The sequence below is a fragment of the Pan troglodytes genome, chromosome 8 (assembly GCF_028858775.2).
Source record: "Pan troglodytes isolate AG18354 chromosome 8, NHGRI_mPanTro3-v2.0_pri, whole genome shotgun sequence".
Classification (NCBI taxonomy): domain Eukaryota; kingdom Metazoa; phylum Chordata; class Mammalia; order Primates; family Hominidae; genus Pan; species Pan troglodytes.
Genome location: NC_072406.2, coordinates 105720560 through 105738348, shown reverse-complemented (window position 1 = coordinate 105738348; position 17789 = coordinate 105720560). Strand labels below are relative to the sequence as shown.

The 17789-nt window shown below is 41.9% G+C and overlaps 1 protein-coding gene across 2 annotated transcripts in view; it reads right to left on the bottom strand.

The window, feature by feature from the left end:
• CEP55 (centrosomal protein 55) overlaps positions 1-7455 on the bottom strand; it is a 35268-nt gene extending 27813 nt beyond the window's left edge. The window contains exons 1-3 of one of the 2 annotated variants that reach the window (XM_003312687.7): positions 7271-7455; positions 3824-4018; positions 667-942 (exon numbers count right to left, since the gene is read on the bottom strand). In XM_003312687.7, the coding sequence (XP_003312735.1) occupies positions 667-942; positions 3824-4006 (459 nt within the window). In that variant the 5' untranslated portion in view covers positions 4007-4018; positions 7271-7455. Of the gene's footprint in view, positions 1-666; positions 943-3823; positions 4019-7128 lie in introns of both variants that reach the window. The other variant, XM_521564.8, reaches the window with a different exon arrangement.
• Positions 7456-17789: the final 10334 nt, after the last annotated feature.

Genomic DNA, 17789 nt, shown 5'->3' with positions numbered 1-17789 from the left:
ATTACATTTAGTTATCAGTATTCCTATCCTGATTTTACTGATGTGGAAACTCAGGTTTAGCTTATATGTTTAAAAAAAAAAAAACACTAAGATTTAGAACAGGGGTCTGGAGAAGTCTAGTATTGTCTCTAAGGCTATAAAGGTTAACAAATGTGTTCAGAGTCACAGAGCTGGCAAGTACAAAACCAAGATCTGAACTCACATGTCTATTTCTGTATCCTTGTTCTTTCTATGACGCTAGTGCCTTTCAAACAAAAGGGGGAGAAAATGCAAGTGCAGTTAGGAAAAGTATACTTGATATTATAATTGTATGTTTCAAATATGAAAAATAACCAAAAAAATGAAGCCTACTGTTTTCATGATACAAACTATAGAAATAAGAGCTCAAAAAAATCTTGGTAATTGTAAATACACAGTAGATGTTGTCTTCTGAATATTCCTCCAGGCAAATCAATGGTACAAGGAGTGGAAGGTACCATATTAACTATTTTTGCTTATAGAGAAGGGACTGGGCTATTAAAAAAAGTGAAGTGACCTGTTAGTATACTATACTAATCATTTGTCTCATCATTTGGGAAGCATGTCTTAACAAACTCATTCCTCCTAAGAATTACAAACTGTATCAGAAAGAAAAAAAAAATCTGGGTTTAAAGAAATGATTAGCACCTGTGATAAACGGAGTGTATTGGTTTTGCTTTCAAGTTCAGCAATTCGTGAGGTTGCAGCAGACAACTGTTGTTTCAATATGTCTTTCTCTTCAGATAAGGCTTTCAACACCTGCTCCCTCCTTTCACCTTCCCTCGTTGTCTCTTCCAGCTGTTCAAGCAATGCGGTAGTACTATATCTGGCCTTCAGTTGGTCTCTCAGTCGCTGTATTTCTTTGTCCTTCTCTGTGAGTTGATAAGCGTTCTTCTCCTTCTCAGCCTCAAGGACTCGAATTTTCTAGACATAAACTAAGAAGAATCTTAGAACAAAGCCAGGTCAAACATCTAGCTAAACAATATATACTTCAACAAGCATTTATGAAGCATTTATTATCTATCAAGTCAGCATTATGCTAAATACCAGGGCCAAAAAAGATTAGGAAGCCAAAGTTTTATGTTCGGATAGCTCACAGAGAAGTAAGCCAATGTATTAATGCAACGTTGTAAGTGCTGTAGTTAAGACAGATTAAAAAATGAGCACAGACACGAAGAAAGGAGAAACCACCTCTATCAAGGGTGGTGAGAAAAAGCTAAAGAAGGGCTAGCTTTCCCATGAGTATTTGGTAATCATTCTTCCATAACACTGGATCTTGTAAAAACTAAGAGCTAAAAGTGGGTCACACAAGATATACATGCTCCTTAATGAATTTTAATCAGTGGAACTTAAAAGTTACAGAATATTTCAGCAGGAGAGGGATGCATTCATTAACCTGCTTACTTTCGATAAATGATTCAGTATTGAATCTAGAAGGTGATCTCTAAAGCAATGCTTAACATCTTCAAAGATTCACAAGATATACATAAGTAATGTTTTTTAAACTGCTGCTGGCATAAAGGAAAAAGTCAAATAAAAAGATAATAGAAATAATTATTAAAATTATAGGCTAACAGGGTCAAAACAGCATGAAGTTAAAACTTGCATTTAGGAAGAAAAAAGCAGCAGTTGTTCAAATATAAAATGGGGAAAATTTAAGTTTAGGGGGATGGTTATTCATTTGAAAATAATGAGGAGATTTTAGTTGGCCACAAGCTTAACTCAAATCAGTAGTATGAGACAGATAACAGAGCCATACAATTTTAGGCTTTAATGGAGTACGGTATCCAGCTAAGTAGATGTAACACTACTATTTCAATCTGTGTTTTCCAGAACATATTTAGGATACTGTGTTCAATTCTAAGTGCATAATTCAGGAGGGATATGAATAAACTAAAAACTATTCAAGATGATAAGAAGCCAGAAAAGCTGAAGAATATGAGCTTGGTCTGCAGAAAAGTTAAGAGGAAGCAAAATTTCCTTCCATATCTAATAAATTGTCAGTTTGCATAGGAAAAATAAGACTTGTTCTGTGTAACTTTAATAGGCACAATTAGAACAAATGGGTAGAAGTTATAGGAAGTTTAATTGATTATAAAGGAACAAAGTATCTAGTGCTTCTCAAAAAGTGGAATGAAATGGAAAGCTATCTCTCAGGGAAGCAATAAGATTCCTTTACCAGATTGCAAAATAACCTTCATATCTGTGGACTGGTGATGACTGTTCTCTCAGTGCTTGAAAAAGCATTTACCTCAATGTATGTTGTTACAAAAAATAAATCAGTTTCATTATGTGCCTGTTTAGAGAATTTAAATAAATCAAATGGTATACTGTTTAACCATTTATTTTATTTTATTTATTTATTTATTTTTTGAGACAGAAGTCTTGCTCTGTCACCCAGGCTGGAGTGCAGTGGTGCGATCTTGGCTCACTGCAACCTGTCTCCTGGGTTCATGCGATTCTCCTGCCTCAGCTTCCCGAGTAGTTGGGATTACAGGTGCACACCAACACATCCGGCTAATTTTTGTTTCGCCATATTGGCCAGGCTGGTCTTGAACTCCTGACCTCAGGTGATCCGCCTGTCTCAGCCTCCCAAAGTGCTGGGATTATAGGCATGAGCCACCGTGCCCGGCCTTAACCATTTATTTTCTAAATACAAACAATAAAAGCACTTTTGCAAAATAATTAAATCCAAATTTGTGTTTATATTTATGATTACATTTTTAAGTCCCTCTAGTTCTAATAAGTTCCTAACTTCCTTACTGTCTATGCCATAACAAATTATAAATTAGGGAATCTGAAATATAGTTGAACAGAGTGTAAATGCCAACACGTCTAATAATTTTTCCTTCAAAAGCCTGAAAACCAGAATTACTTGGATAGCAGCCAATATGCATGATAAAATATGTTTTAAATAAGGAAATCTGAACACTATTTAATACTCTGAAATGGACAGATTTGATTTTTTACATTTAGTAAATTAACAGGAAAACCAGATTATATAACTATTGGGTAAATATTTTCTCCTCTCCCACAGTAAAAAAGAGATATAAGCCCAGCACAGTATCCTTAAAGTACATCAACGAGTAATTTAGTACTCCAAAAAAGCATGGAATGGCCAGGCATAGCGGTTCACACCTGGAATTCCAGCACTTTGGGAGGCCCAGGCAGGAGGATTGCCTGAGGCCCAGAGTTTGAGGCTGCAGTGAGTTATGATCAAGCCACTGTACTCCAGCCTGGGCAACAGAGTTGAGACCCAGTCTCAAAAAAAAAAAAAAATATGGAAACTCGAATGTTTCTAAGTTATGCTATCAATTTAAAAATAGCGAAAATAGTTAGCCAGAATGTTTCACAATCTTAAATACAGCATAACAAAAGTTATCAAGAATATTCATTTAGTTAAGCTAAATTACCAAGAAGCTATAGGAAGAATGATGAATTAGGTTATTACTTTGTTTTAAATAACTGAGAAACAGAGCATACTAAAGGCGAAACAGACCATGTTAAAGGTGCAAAACTATTAATCGCAATGTCTTTATTTCCAGAACAAACTTAGTACCTGGTAACCTCAAAACACATACTCAATTACATTTAAAAGGTGAGAAGTTAGTAAGGACTAAAGTACATCTAAGACTTGGCAAAGTCAAAGTAGGAATTTAAGATTCTAAACCCAACGTCAGCTTTCCAAAACTAATCAACTGGACAAGACAGGGAACACGGCAAGAGTAAGAAGGTAGCATCAGGAAATCTTCATGCATCGCTTTCTTGGAGAGCTTACAATTTAAAGGATCAGAAGACCATTTACCTCCAAAAGTCTGTGTCTCTCTTTATCAGTCAGCTTTCCTTTCCCACTTGTGATTTCATCCACTGATGTCTTTAAGTGTGCAATTTCTCCCTTTAATTTTTCTAATGTAGTTTCGGATTTGGAGTTACTAGGCTTCGATCCCCACTTACTTTTAATTAAATCTTTGGTACTTCTAGAAGACATCTCTGAAATGGTCTGTAAAAATAAAAATCAACTGTATAATTCTGAGTTTAAAAATTTAAATCTCAAGTTTGAAACAGGTCTAATAACTTATCTGCTCTAAATAGAAATGATATATCCAAACCAGCAGGGTATGGAGAAAGATGGATGGAGGCTTCTGGGGTATTGTAACTTTTTTTAAAAAATCTCAGTGGTAGATAAATGGGAGTATTCACCTTCTAAAATATGTCAACTTGGGCTGGGTACGGTGGCTCACGCCTGTAGCCCCAGCACTTTGGGAGGCCAAGATGGGTGGATCATGAGGTCAGGAGTTCGAGACCAGTCTGGCCAACATGGTGAAACTCCATCTCTACTAAAACTACAAAACTTAGCCAGGCGTGGTGGCAGGTGCCTGTAATCCCAGATGCTGGGGAGGCTGAGGCAGGAGAATCGCTTGAGCCCGGGAGGTGGAGGTTGCTGTGAGACAAGATCGCACCAATGTACTCCAGCCTGGGTGACACAGCAAGACTCCGTCCCAAAAAAAAAAAAAAAAAAAAGTCAACTTGTACATTTATGTTTTGTGTAGTGTTCTATATGTGTAATTATATGTGTAATTCTTTTGTGGAAAAGTTTTGTTTAAAAAACAATGAAGGGGTCTCCAACCATTAAATAAAGCCTGAAAGAAGAAGGTCACAATCAAGGACATATCTTGGCCCAAAATAAAAAGCTGTTGGTAAATAATGTAATTCTGAGTATATAGGCACGAAATGTCATTACTTAACATAGGTCCTCTGTTTTAGAAGATAGCCTAGTTCAGATCTATCTTAATAATCATTTCAGAGAGCACAGTGGGAAAAAGTGAAGAGAACCTAAAATAAGACATTTACTGGAAAAGAGGTATAACATTCAGGGGAGTCAGGCATGAAAGGAATTAAGAATAAGGGGCCAAATTAAGTAAGGAGAAACTCAGTATCTGCTAGCAGTACTAGATGACAGTTTAGAAACAAGTATATAATATAAACTTTAGTAGGCAAAAATCTAGTGAAGCATACGATGCATATAAATAGTGTATAAAAGTAACTCTAATTAAGGAGGTTAAAAAACATTTTTCTACTTCATGTATCCCAAGATAAAATAATGGCAGTGTGATTAAAGGATATAAAGGAGTATGAGCCCATTAGTGCATTCAAAAATTACTATAAAGCCTACTATTTACCAGGTATCCTAATACATGCTGGGTGTAAACTGGTTTAAAAAAAAAAAAAAAAGACATGTTCCCTAATGTTATGGGGCTTTCAGTGTAGTAAAGGCAGGCAATAACAAGGAAACAAACAAGGGTTCATGAATTCTCAAACTGTAATAAATATTACACAGGAGAAGTACAGGGATAAACGATATCAGTAAAAACAGGAGAGACCTCCTTAGAATGGTAGTGAAGTGACTTTTAAGATTGTCCTGTGTGAAATCAGAACGTCTAAACATATTAGAACTGTGGAGATTGAGTAGAAGAAATCATCTATCAAAAGGTTAGTCCTGGATTTTTGCCATTATAAGGTGAAAGATTGCAGTAGCTCATCCATCAGTTAAAGAAATGCAAGGTTATGGCGTCTCTCAGTCACCTGCTGCCACAGGAAGTTCTTTCCTATGTGTTTCTGTTGATAACACACTGTTGACTTGATATCGTGGGTCGTAGGACAGAAAACTACTACCAAGTCATTGAGACACAAAATGATGGAAATATAGATCTGCAGAACGTGAAAGAACCCCCAAACATCTGCTTCCTAACCTTTGCACAGAAACTCTGGCAGTGAATGAATGACTACTAGTTTCTAGCCTCTGGCCCAGACGGTTTGGATCTCTCCCACCACCTAGTCCCACCAACCTCCTTTCCCTGTATTTTCTTTTTTCTGTTTCTTTCTTTTTTTTTTTGGCGGGGGCGGGGCGTTAGGGGCGGCAGTCTCGCTCTGTCGCCCAGGCTGGAGTGCAGTGGCACTATCTCAGATCACTGCAACCTCCGCCTCCCGGGTTCAAGGGATTCTCCTGCCTCAGTCTCCTGAGTAGCTGGGACTACAGGTGCGCGTCACCACGCCTGGCTAATTTTTTTTATCTATTAGTAGAGATGAGGTTTCACCATATTGGTCAGGCTAGTCTCGAACTCCTGACCTCAAGTGACCTGCCCGCCTCGGCCTCCCAAAGTGCTGGGATTACAGGCGTGAACCACCGCGCCCGGCCACCTTTCCCTGTATTTCCTATTCCAGTCATCCACAGGGTTCCCACAGTTCAAACCTTCCTCAGCATGCCTTCCCTCTGTGAACTCTTAACAAATGATATAGCTGCCCCACCCCCACCCCTACACAATCTAGTACCCAATTACACTCCCTGCTAACCTTTTATTTTTTCAATTGTTCAACTATTTTTTCAAGGACTGCACTTTGATTTTTTTTGTTGTTGTTGTTACCCACAGAGCCTAACAGCAAGCCCTCAGAAATGATTGGTTGATTGGGGCCGGGCGCGGTGGCTCACGCCTGTAATCCCAGCACTCTGGAAGGCCGAGGCAGGTGGATCATCTGAGGTCAGGAGTTCGAGACCAGCCTGCCCAACATGGCGAAACCCTGTCTCTACTAAAAATACAAAAATTAACCGGGCGTGGTGGCGCACGCCTGTAGTCCCAGCTATTCAGGAGGCTGAGGAAGGAGAATCGCTTGAACCCAGGAGGCAGAGGTTGCAGTGAGCCAAGATCGTGCCATTGCACTCCAGCCTTGGTGACAGAGCGAGACTCCATCTCAAAAAAAAAAGAAAAAAGAAAAGAAATGATTGGTTGATTAGCTGAAGTGACCTAAGTCATGCTGGACAGGTGACCAAACAAGCGCTTCCATCCAGTAAACGGTACAAGGCCTCAATTACAAGCCGCATCTTCTACAAGGCGACGCCAATCTTTAAAAATTCCCACATAAAATCTCACTTGAGGAGACAGACAGGAAAAGAGAAACTGCAAAAAAAGGCACAAGTTTTCTCACTTCTAAAATAAAGATGTTTGAGGAACACACAACGAAAGTGCCTGCCAATCGGAAAAAGCCGTCCTAACAAAAGACCTTGGGCAAGTCACTTGGCCTCTCTGCGCCTATCTGTAAGGAGATGATACCCACCGCCAAGTCCAAAGGAGCGATCGAAGAGACAACGGTCTTGAGGCGCCCAGCCGGGTGCCAGGCACGAAGTGAGCGCCAGGGAAAAGGACTGTTATCAGAGCGGGCAGAGATTGAATCCCGCGGACGCGATCTGCCCACTGACCTGCCCTCCCTGGCGGTCCGGACCGGCCCGGCCCCGGGGCTGCGGGTCCTGGCCGCCCCTCGCCACCCTCCGCGGGCGCCTCCCTTGGGCCAGCTAGCAGCTGAAGCGAAGCGCGGCGCTCGCGTCGGCCGAGTCACACCATCAGGCGTGGATGCCGCTTCCGGGAGTTTGAATCCCGCGGCTGCAGGGCGGGGCACGTCACTGCCGGCAGGGCGCGGCCCGCAAGAAGGAGGAGCAGCGCGCGCGCGGCGGGGACGCGGCTCCCCGATTGGCTGCCGCCTTTGAAGGGCGGAGAGTAAACCTGAGGGCGGGCCGAGAAGTGGCGGGGGCCGCGGGGCGGGACAGAGGGCGGGAACACTTCCTCCCGGGCCCGCCAGCTAATTCTGGGATCGGGGGTTCTCTGCGGGCTTAGACCTAAACAAGCTTGGTGTCTCGCAGTCAGGGGCTGGTTTTGTGTTTATACGCTTTTAGGAGAAAGCAAATTACTATTTTTAATGGGATAAAACCAGTGACGGTGGACCGGGACGAACTAGTTCTGCGCTCTTGAGCATAGGTTCTCCCTGTGTGAAGTGCGGCCCCTCCTGCCCTGGGACAACGGGATTTCACAAAGGAGCACAGCCCCCTTGTCATCCCCTCGGGTCTCACTCTGTCGCCCAGGCTGGAGTGGAGTGGTGCAATCATAGCTCACTGCAACCTCAGTCTCCCGGGTTCAAGCGATCGTCTTGCCTCAGCCTGCCGAGTAGCTGAGACTACAGGCGCACGCCACCACGCCCGGCTAATTTTTTATTAAAAAATTTTATAGAGACAGCGGAGTGGGGGGTGGTGGTGGTCTCACTTTGTTTCCCACTCTGGTCACGAACTCCTGCCTTCAAGTGATCCTTCCATCTCAGCCTCCTAAAGTGCTGGGATTACTGCCAAAAATCAGCAGCACAGCAGGGAGTGTTAACGGGAGAGCAGAGAGGCACACCCAGGTTGAACGCTGAGATTATGAATGCTAGCGGACCGGCTTTCAGACCAGACTGCTACCCTCCAGCCTGATATCTGTCTATTGATCGATTCTAGCTCTTGATTAGCCGCTTTGAGAACGTTACTGCTGAGAGAAGAAGCACATGAAATGTTTAGCAGGGCCTCCCTTTCTCTCCTAGACCCAGCATAAACTCGCTGGAGATTTAAAACAGTAGATACACAGTAGCAAAACATCCTAGGTACACAATATTGTACAAAGGTTATAAACTCTAGATTAGGACTTTCTAGATTTAATTCCTTACTGCCCTGACTAGATGTGTCTCCTTGGATAAATTTATTTAACCTATTTGAGCCTCGGTTTCCCGATGTGTAAAATGATGCAAATAATAATATTTACTTCATAGCTCGGTTATAAGGATTAAATGAGGAAATCCGGCCAGGTGGACTGGCTAATTCCTGTAATCCCACCACTACGTGAGGACGGGGAGCGAGGATTGCTTGAGGTCAGGAGTTGGAGACCAGCCTGGGCAACACAGAGAGATCCACTCTCACCCCACCCAATCAATCCCTGTCTCTAATTTTAAAACCTTAAAATTTTTTTAAATGAAAGAAATTCATGTAAAGTGCTTAACATTTAGTAAATGTTCAATTGATGTTAGCCATTGTTAAACAAAAGGCAACACTCAAATGTTACTGAATAGAATGGATGAGAAAACCATGTGGGGAATTTTAAAGAATCAGAGAAACAAAACCAAAACAGAATGCAAGATGACGTTTGGTACCTGCTTCCAAGGAGCTCCCATTTCTGATGGGAAGGTGAACTAAAGTATCAGGTGGGATTAGGGTGGGAAAAATCAGGGCAAAAGATAAATCATCGTGTGAACATTATTCATTGCCCAGAGTTGAGGGGCAAAATTAATTTCCACAGAGATTTACAAAGATTCTTAAAGAGATATAGAGAAAAACATTTCCCTGTTCACCTTCAAGCCAAATGGGGAGCAGAAAATGGGGGAGAGGGAGGAGGGACCCTGGAGAGAGGTGGCACCTGGCGGACTGGCACCTGGGTAGCCAGCACCCAGGCCTGCTGTGCCAGACACTCCAATTCCACACCCGCCCTCCAGGACCTTCTTTTCTGGCTAAAGGTCGCCCTGTGAGTGGGGACCTTGAGGAAGAGGAGCAAACAAGAGGCTCATTGGCCTGGGGGGCTTGTTACATTCCCTAATTGCCATTGCTAGCCCTGAAAATTAATGTTTGCTCTTTACAGATAGGGGCTGCCAGTCATGAGGTTGTGAAGAGCTGGTAGTTTCCACAAGATCTCACAAGTACTTTGATGTTGATAGTTCACTCAGGGATAGTCTAGGATGAAGATTGGGAAACTCATCTTTATTCATGTAAGGAGAAATGTAACAGCCAAGCAGACTAGATATTTATCTCAGCAGGTGAGCTCATTTTCTTCCCAGTAGGAACCTGTTCTTGGGAAACCAAAACAGGATCAAAAGGCTGCTGAATGGGTTTAAAGATATTAAATGGAAATAGGGAGGCTGTTGTAGGTTAGAGCACCTATCACCTTTGAAGGTTACATCTTCCAAGGCAATGCTAATGAACACACAGGGCCTCACCAGAGTGTAGATCTGCACTGTCCAATACAACTTTCTGCAGTGATGGAAAGGTCCCTCCTGATCTATCCAATATGGTAGCACTAGCCATAGATGGCTACTGAGTGCTTGAAATGTGGCCACCGTTATTGAGAAACTGAATTTTTAACTTTATTTAATCTTAATTTAAAAACTAAAATTTGTTTATTGAAAAACTTTTGATTTTATTATTTTTTCTTTTTATTATTATTATTATTTTATTGGAAAACTTTTAAGTATGTTTGGAACAACCTGGGTACAAAAACCTGTTTTTTCAATTGTAAATTTTATGAAATCTACATATAGATCAAGTATTTCTGAGGAAGATTTTATGTCCAAATTGAGGTGTGTGAATATACACAGCAGATTTCAAAAACTTAGTATGAAAAAAGAATGTAAAATATTGCACTAATACTTGTTTATATTATTACATGTTAAAATGATAGTATTTTTGATATATTGGGTAAAATGAAACATATTACAACTGATCTCACCTAATGTGTTTTACTTTTTTTGATGTGACTAGAAAATTCATAATGATAAATGTGGCTCATACTATATTTCTATTGCACAGCACTGGAATGCACACAATAAATGTTCTCTAAATGCAGAACAAGAAGAAATGAATGAACTCTTGTCTCCTTTCAATCTGATTTCTCCTTAGCAGGGATTTTTTGTTTTAAATAATGCAAATGCAGTCTTGTCACATATTTCCCAATGCAAACACAAAACATTTGATTGATTTACCATTGTTCTTAAAATAAGGGAAAAAAATCCCCCATCTGTCCTCTGGGGCCTAGTGGAGACCAAAGTCCCAAACCAGCCATGCTTGACACCTTTCATTCCTTGACCAGGCAGACTCCTTCCTGCCTTCGGGGCTTTTCCACAGGCCCTGTCTGGAATTCTCCACTGTTATCTCCTTTCCTACTTCCCTGGAAAATCTTAGTTCTCACTGCTGCAGGGATGTCCTCGCTTTAGCTTGTACTTCTCCAACCACTCACCACAATTATAATTGCACATTTATTTGTGAGTGATTCTTTGGTTGGTATCTTTTCCCCTCACTAGGCTGCAAAATCCTTGAAGGTAGGGGCCACATCTGATTTTGCCAGCCACCATATCCTGAGCACCTAGAAGAACCACAGTGATTGAGCGAATTAGATCAAGGATGAATTGATCAGAGTCTCGTCTGATCTAAACTATTACGGAGAAACAGACAAATGCTTTACTCTCTTTCCTTTCTGTTATCGATATTCCTTAATTACCTAAAAGGATGCACCTTACTTAAAATAATGCACCAAAAGCATGCTTTTAGAGCTCAGCACCTTTTCAGGGTAGACCCCCTGCTCTTTCCTAAAGTTTATCTTCAGCCAGGAAGGGCTGCATTTTAAATCGGCAAATAGGGAGATCCCCTCAGCACTTAGCTGTGATCACTGCAGCTCTATCAGCAAGCAACATATCTGAAAATCATTTCAGGGGCAGGCGGCTAATCTCATATGAGAGAATTCTTCTTAGGCAGTCAGTGATACTTCCTGACTTGGTTCTTGATTTGGGGTGCATCCTATTTTGAGAGGGCAGGCCCTGACTGCTCTACCCGCTTTAGGTCCTTTTTTTTTTTTTTTTTTTTTTTTTTAAGAGATGAGGTCTCACTATATTGCCCAGGCTGGTCTCAAACTTCTTCAAGCAATCCTCCTGGCCTGGCCTCAAGCAATCTTTCCACCTTGGCCTCCCAAAGTGCTGGGATTATAGGCATGAGCCACTGAGCCTGGCCTATTTTAGCTCCTATTAAAATTTAAGTCTGCATGGTAACTAAAACATTTCATTTGTAATCAGGGTATTAATAGGCAATCCAATCGCTCCACTTCCCTGCTGAAAAATACATCTCCAATAGGTCCCTGTCACCATGAGGTATGTGTAAGAATGAAGAGCACGGGCTCTGGAAAAAGACTGCCTGCATTCAGATCCTGGCTTTACTTACCGTGAGAACCTAGGCAAGGTGCTTAGCCAAACCAGGCCTCAGCTTTTTCGTCTGTAGAATGGGGATCCTACCATAGCAGGGACTTCACAGGGTAGGGTGGTGGAAGGTTTCAATGAGACAAAATGCTTAGGATAGTGTTTGGCACGTAGTGAGTACTCAGTAGATGTTACTGAGCAAATAAGGCTCTCTGAGCTGGTAACTGCCTGCCTGCCTAGGCTCAGTGCTTGACTGTTTTATGTCATACATGATGTTCCACCAGTGTGGAATGTCTTGGGGTTCCAAATGTTCACCATGTGTATTTAACTCTATTTCAGATCATACAGTCAGGCACACACACATACACACATATCAATCCAACCATTAAGATTCAGTCCAGTTTTCAGCTGTCACCTCCTCCAGGGAGCCTACCACGCTTGCCCTCCCCTGCCCTACAGATACTTATCTCTTCTGTTTATCTCTTTCTATCATTGCCCTCACCACATGATGCTACAATTATCTGTGAGCTTCTTGCAGAGCAGAAATGTGTCCTATTCATTTTTGTAGTTAGCATTGTGCCTGGCACCAAGTAGCGTTTAATAAGTATTAGCTGAATAAGTGCATATGTGCGTGAATGAATGAGGGCTGTTCCAGAAGAACAGCTGGGAGCCATTTGTCTATCAGACATTTTGATGAAGAATTATTGTTTCTGTAAAGGTGAGCACAAGGCTTAAAATTATTCCACTTTTGCCTGGTCTATTTTTTCTAGGTTGATTTCAGAAAATATATTAATATCTTCTTAGAGAAGTCAGATTAATTCCTATCTTATATTTAGCTCCCCCAGTTGCCTTGAATGATGACAATATGATGGTGCCAAATGTTATAAAATAATTTATCTCCTCCTGCCCTCTACGTGGACTCAGTTGCTGCCAAGCACTTTCTTAAAGGAATGAAATTCAAATATACTATATATTAAGTTATTTAAAGATAGTGTCTTCCACTGTGAGAAGCCCTGTAATTAAGCCACCAAAAATAGTATTTTAGCTCTAAAAAGCACTTTGGTTATCAACTGAAACAATGGACCCTTCTGTGCATGCCAATTGGAAAAATGCTGTTAGGTAATACCTAAGATTCTGTTAAACTGGAATTGGAATAAGATGTTATGAATCTATCTTCATTTCTCTTCCACTAAATCCTCTTTGCTACCCCAGCACTTTGCTCTTCACATCTAGATTTTTGGCTGAGTCTCCCTTCTCTTCCTCTCATATTCCTCTTTCCCCATCTCTTTTGTCTCACTGTTCCAGGGCAAGTGTAAGGCCACTCACCTAGATTAATGCTTGAGTTTACTTGAGACAGGTAAGAAACAATGAAACAGAAATATGAGATCTCAGCTGAGGTGAAGCTGGGAAGGGAGTTTGACTCAGAAGACACTAGGTTTGAATCCTGGCTCAAGTTTTTTGTCACTTCTGTGCCTCCATTTTGTTAGGGCAGTACAGGTATTTCTTCTTAACTTAAGATGGGCCATTGCTTTTCTCATGTTCCTAGGAGCCACCTTAGTAGTGTGTTTGCACCATCTCTGGGGGCCTTGCGGCATATGAAATCAGCATCTTGGGGGAGCGCACCCATACTGGTCAACTCTCTTTTATCCAAATTTGTGTTCTGCACTGCCCTTCGACACAGCACACTTAGAATCCAGCCCCATGTGAACTCTTCCAGCTTCTGCCAGTCCAATTGGTTGTGTCCTGCAGTTTGTTCAAGGGGTGTCCCCTTTCTGTCTTCAGCAGGCAGGCCTAGCACATCCCAGGCAGCAATATGTTGTTAGGACTTAACCGTAGATATTGGTAATGGCCGGGGTGGGAGGACTTCGCAGATCCTGAGAAAAGAACAAGGTGTCTTGCAGGGGAGAGGCCTTCACATCATCTCCAAGCAAGGTGGAGGGGTGCTTGTCTTTAATCTGAGCTCCCCCAGGCTCAGAGGGCTCAGAGAAATTTGGGGATTTAAGATTCTCAAGGACATCAACCAGATATCCCCATCCTATGTATCAGAGTCCCAGTCCTTCCCCAAGCAGAGCCTTGATCTTATCAGAGTCAACTTGTCTCAGTTGGGGGTTCAATCTTCCTTGGAGCTTGTCGTCTTTTGTGACTAAGTTCTGGTGCTGGGCCTGAGCTTTCCCAGTTCTCCTGCTGCAGGAGAGGAGGCCACCTGGCTTTCATTCATAGCTATTTATTGCTGATTAATCACTCTCAACCTTTTGTTACTTTTCCAGAGTGTCAACTGAGTTTGGCAATGGCTCCCTAAATCCAAATCCTTAGTTACTGTTTTCCCTGCATATTTCAACTGCTTGACATTTCACGCAGCTAATGCGTTCCCTTCCATTGGTGACACATTTTACAATTGTACTGTGCCAGGGATAATCATTGATAAGATTATCAGGGGTCTTCATTCCCATCTGGGTGGTGGAAGATCAAGCTCAAAATCCCATCTTAGGATCTGCTTTCTTGAATCACTCCTGGCACCCAACTCTGACAGGTTGCATTCCCCAGGGAAAATTTCTGAAATGATATCAGTATACAGGTATTTCTTAAGAAGTATTCATGAGATCAACACCACAGATGCAGGGAGAAGAAAGCTGGGTCCATCACTGGCTCCTGCTGACCCCATGGGGAACCCAGAGGCTGGAATGGCCCTGTAGATTGTCACCACTTGGGGCAAGGGGACCAGGCCTTCATATCCCTGTGCTGATCAGTCATTGGGAGGTAGGCTGCTTCTGGAAGGAAACATGATCTTGGGTAGGGCAATTTTCTTCAGCGCAGGCAATCCCTGAAGAGGGCTAACAGCTGAGGGAGGTTTTCTGGCAGCTCTCCCAGCAGCTGGGGGTATTTTATCCTTCATTCCTGGAGGGAAATCTGGGTGGTGTATTGTAGTAACAGCCACATTCCCACATTCCATTAAAGCCAGTCCCATGGCCATGTCTGCCACAAATGGGGTAGAGGACAACATGCTTTGCATAGAAAAGCACTGCAAGTCACACAGCACAGGTGCAGGTATGTGATACTCTCCTAGAGATGGCGGGAGCGAGCTATGTGGGAAACCAGAAGACAATGGAACAATGCTTTCAAATATTGGGAGGAAATGCTTTTGAACTTGGAATCCTGTGCCAGCCATACTGCCAATGAAATAGGAGAGTAGAATAAAGCTGTTCAAACAGGGAAGGTCTATGCTTCAGCAATACAAGAAAGTAAACCAAGAAAGAGGAAGACACGGAATCCAAAATAAGAGAGATGCAAAGAGAGGTGGAGAAAGGCAGCTCAGGGATAGCAGCTATGCTTAGCTCCCGAGCAAAACCCTCCAGATCAGAGCCATTTGGAAGACCCCAAGTGAGGGTGCAAGACGAAATTGATACAATTCCAATATGTTTGAACATGTTGGAAATTTACACAATTTGGGAAGAGTTTAAAGTACAAAAAAACAACAAGGGGCTAGGTGCAGTGGTATACGCCTGTAATCCCAGAACTTTGGGAGGCTGAGGTGTGCAGATTGCTTGAGCCCAGGAGTTTGAGACCAGCCTGGGCAACATGGCAAAACCCCAACTCTACAAAAAATACAAAATGTAGACAGGTGTGGTGGTGTGTGCCTGTAGTCCCAGCTATTTGGGAGGCTGAAACGGGAGGATCACCTGAGCCAGGGGAGGTTGAGGCTGCAGTGAGCTGAGATCGCACCACTACACACCAGCCTGGGTGACAGAGACCCTGTCTCAGAAAACAAACAAACAAACAAACAAACAATCAAACACCAAAAACCACCACCAACAAGGTATTAACTCCAAAAGAAAGAAAAGAACAAGTTGAAACAAGATCAAAATGTATGAAGCACATTGCAGTATACTTCATGGCTTGTGAACAGTGTTTATACAATCACAATAATGTATCTATGCAAATTTATGGTACAGCTATCCTGGGGGGGATGGGATACAGAAAGTGTGCACATATGTGTTTGGATTTGAGGAGGGGCAAAAGACAGCTAAGTCCTCATTTTCCTTGTTAGGAAACAGATGATGCCTGATGCTGGAAAGTGAAAAATAGAAGAAAGCATGTTACTTGGAGATATGGATATAAACACCAAAATAATCAGATGAAATTGCTGAAAGTTGGGGCCTCTGGAAATGGAAATGCTGTCAGGAAATGCTAGAGGTAAGGAGAGGTGAACTGCTAATTTTATAATAAGCCTGGTAGAGTTTACTTATTTATTTTGAGACAGGGTCCCGCTGTCTCCCAGACTGGGGTGCAGTGGCAAAATTATAGCTCACTGCTCCCAGGCCTAGGTGATCCTCCCACTGCAGCCTCCCAAGTAGCTGGGACTACAGGCACATGCCACCACGCCCAGCTAATTTTTGATTTTTAGTAGAGATGGGGTCTTGCCATGTTGCCCAGGCTGGTTTCAAACTCCTGGGCTCAAGCAACCCTCCCACCCCAGCCTCCCAAAATTCTGGGATTACAGTCGCGAGCCACTGCACCAGCCTCTGATAGGATTTCTTGAATCTTTAAAATAAATACAGGTATGAATTTTGTGAAAGGACAACCAACATATCAGAAGAAATAATTCCAAGTTCACAAGCTTTTCCAAAGAATTAAAAAAGAGGCAACAGCACACCCCACCCCATTTTATGATGCTAGCATGACCTCCACACCAAAGCGGACCAGGACAAAATGAGGATGGGCAATTGCAAGTCAGTCTTATTCATAAATATACATGCAAAAGTCATAAATAGTATATAAACATATTTGCAATCTAAATTTAGCAATAGGAAAGTATAAGATATGACAACCAAGTTGAGTTTATCTCAGGAATGCAAAGTTAGTTTAATATTAGAAAATAAATGTAATTGGCAGGGCGTGGTGGTTCACACCTGTAATCCCAGCACTTTGGGAGGCCGAGATGGGTGGATCACTTGAGGTCAGGAGTTTGAGACCAGCCTGGCCAACATAGTGAAACCCTGTCTCTACTAAAAATACAAAATTAACTGGGTGTTGGTGTGCACCTGTAATCCCAGGTACTTGGGAGGCTGAGGCAGGATAATTGCTTGAACCCAGGAAGGGGAGGTTGCAGTGAGCTGAGATCATGCCACTGCACTCCAACCTGGGCAATAGAGTGAGATTCTGTCTCAAAATAAAATAAAATAAATGTAATTCACCACATTAAACATAAAATTCATATGATCATTTCAATAAAGTGAAACCATCTGATAAAATCCGACTTTATGTCTTATAAAAAGCCTTCAAACTGGGCATTTAAAAGTAGCTAAGCACTTGCCTGTAGTCTCAGCTACTTAGGAGGTGGAGGCAAGAGGATTGCTTGAGGCCAGGGGTTCAAGGCTGTAGTGCACTATGATTGTGCCTGTGAATAATCACTGCATTCCAGCCAGAAGGACATAACAAGACTCCATCTCAAAAAAAACAAAAACAAAAACAAAAACAAAACTCAAAGTTTTAGCAACCTAGGAATAGAGAGAACTCCTTTAATCTTAAAAGGGCTAATTATGAGAAACCTACAGCAAACATCATACTTTATGGTGAAGTATGGAAATCTTTCCCTTTGAAATACAGAAAAAGATAAGGATGTCTGTTATTACCACCCCTAGTCAATATTATAATGAAAGGTCTAATCAACATAGAAATAAAAGGGAAAATAAAGTAAGCACAAAGATTGAAAAGGAAGAAACACCCCAGGCGTTATTTGCAGATTCTATAATTGTAATGGTAGAAAATCCATGAGAATTTACTGCTGATTACACTCTCACCAGCGGTGTATGAGACTTCCCGTTGTTCCACATTCTTGTCAAGCTTGGCAATGTTAGATTTTTACATATTTTCCCATCTGGTGAGTATATAATAATAACTCATTGGAGTTTTAATTTGCACTTTTCTAATTACCAATGAGGTTGAGTACCTTTTCATATTTACATTTCCTA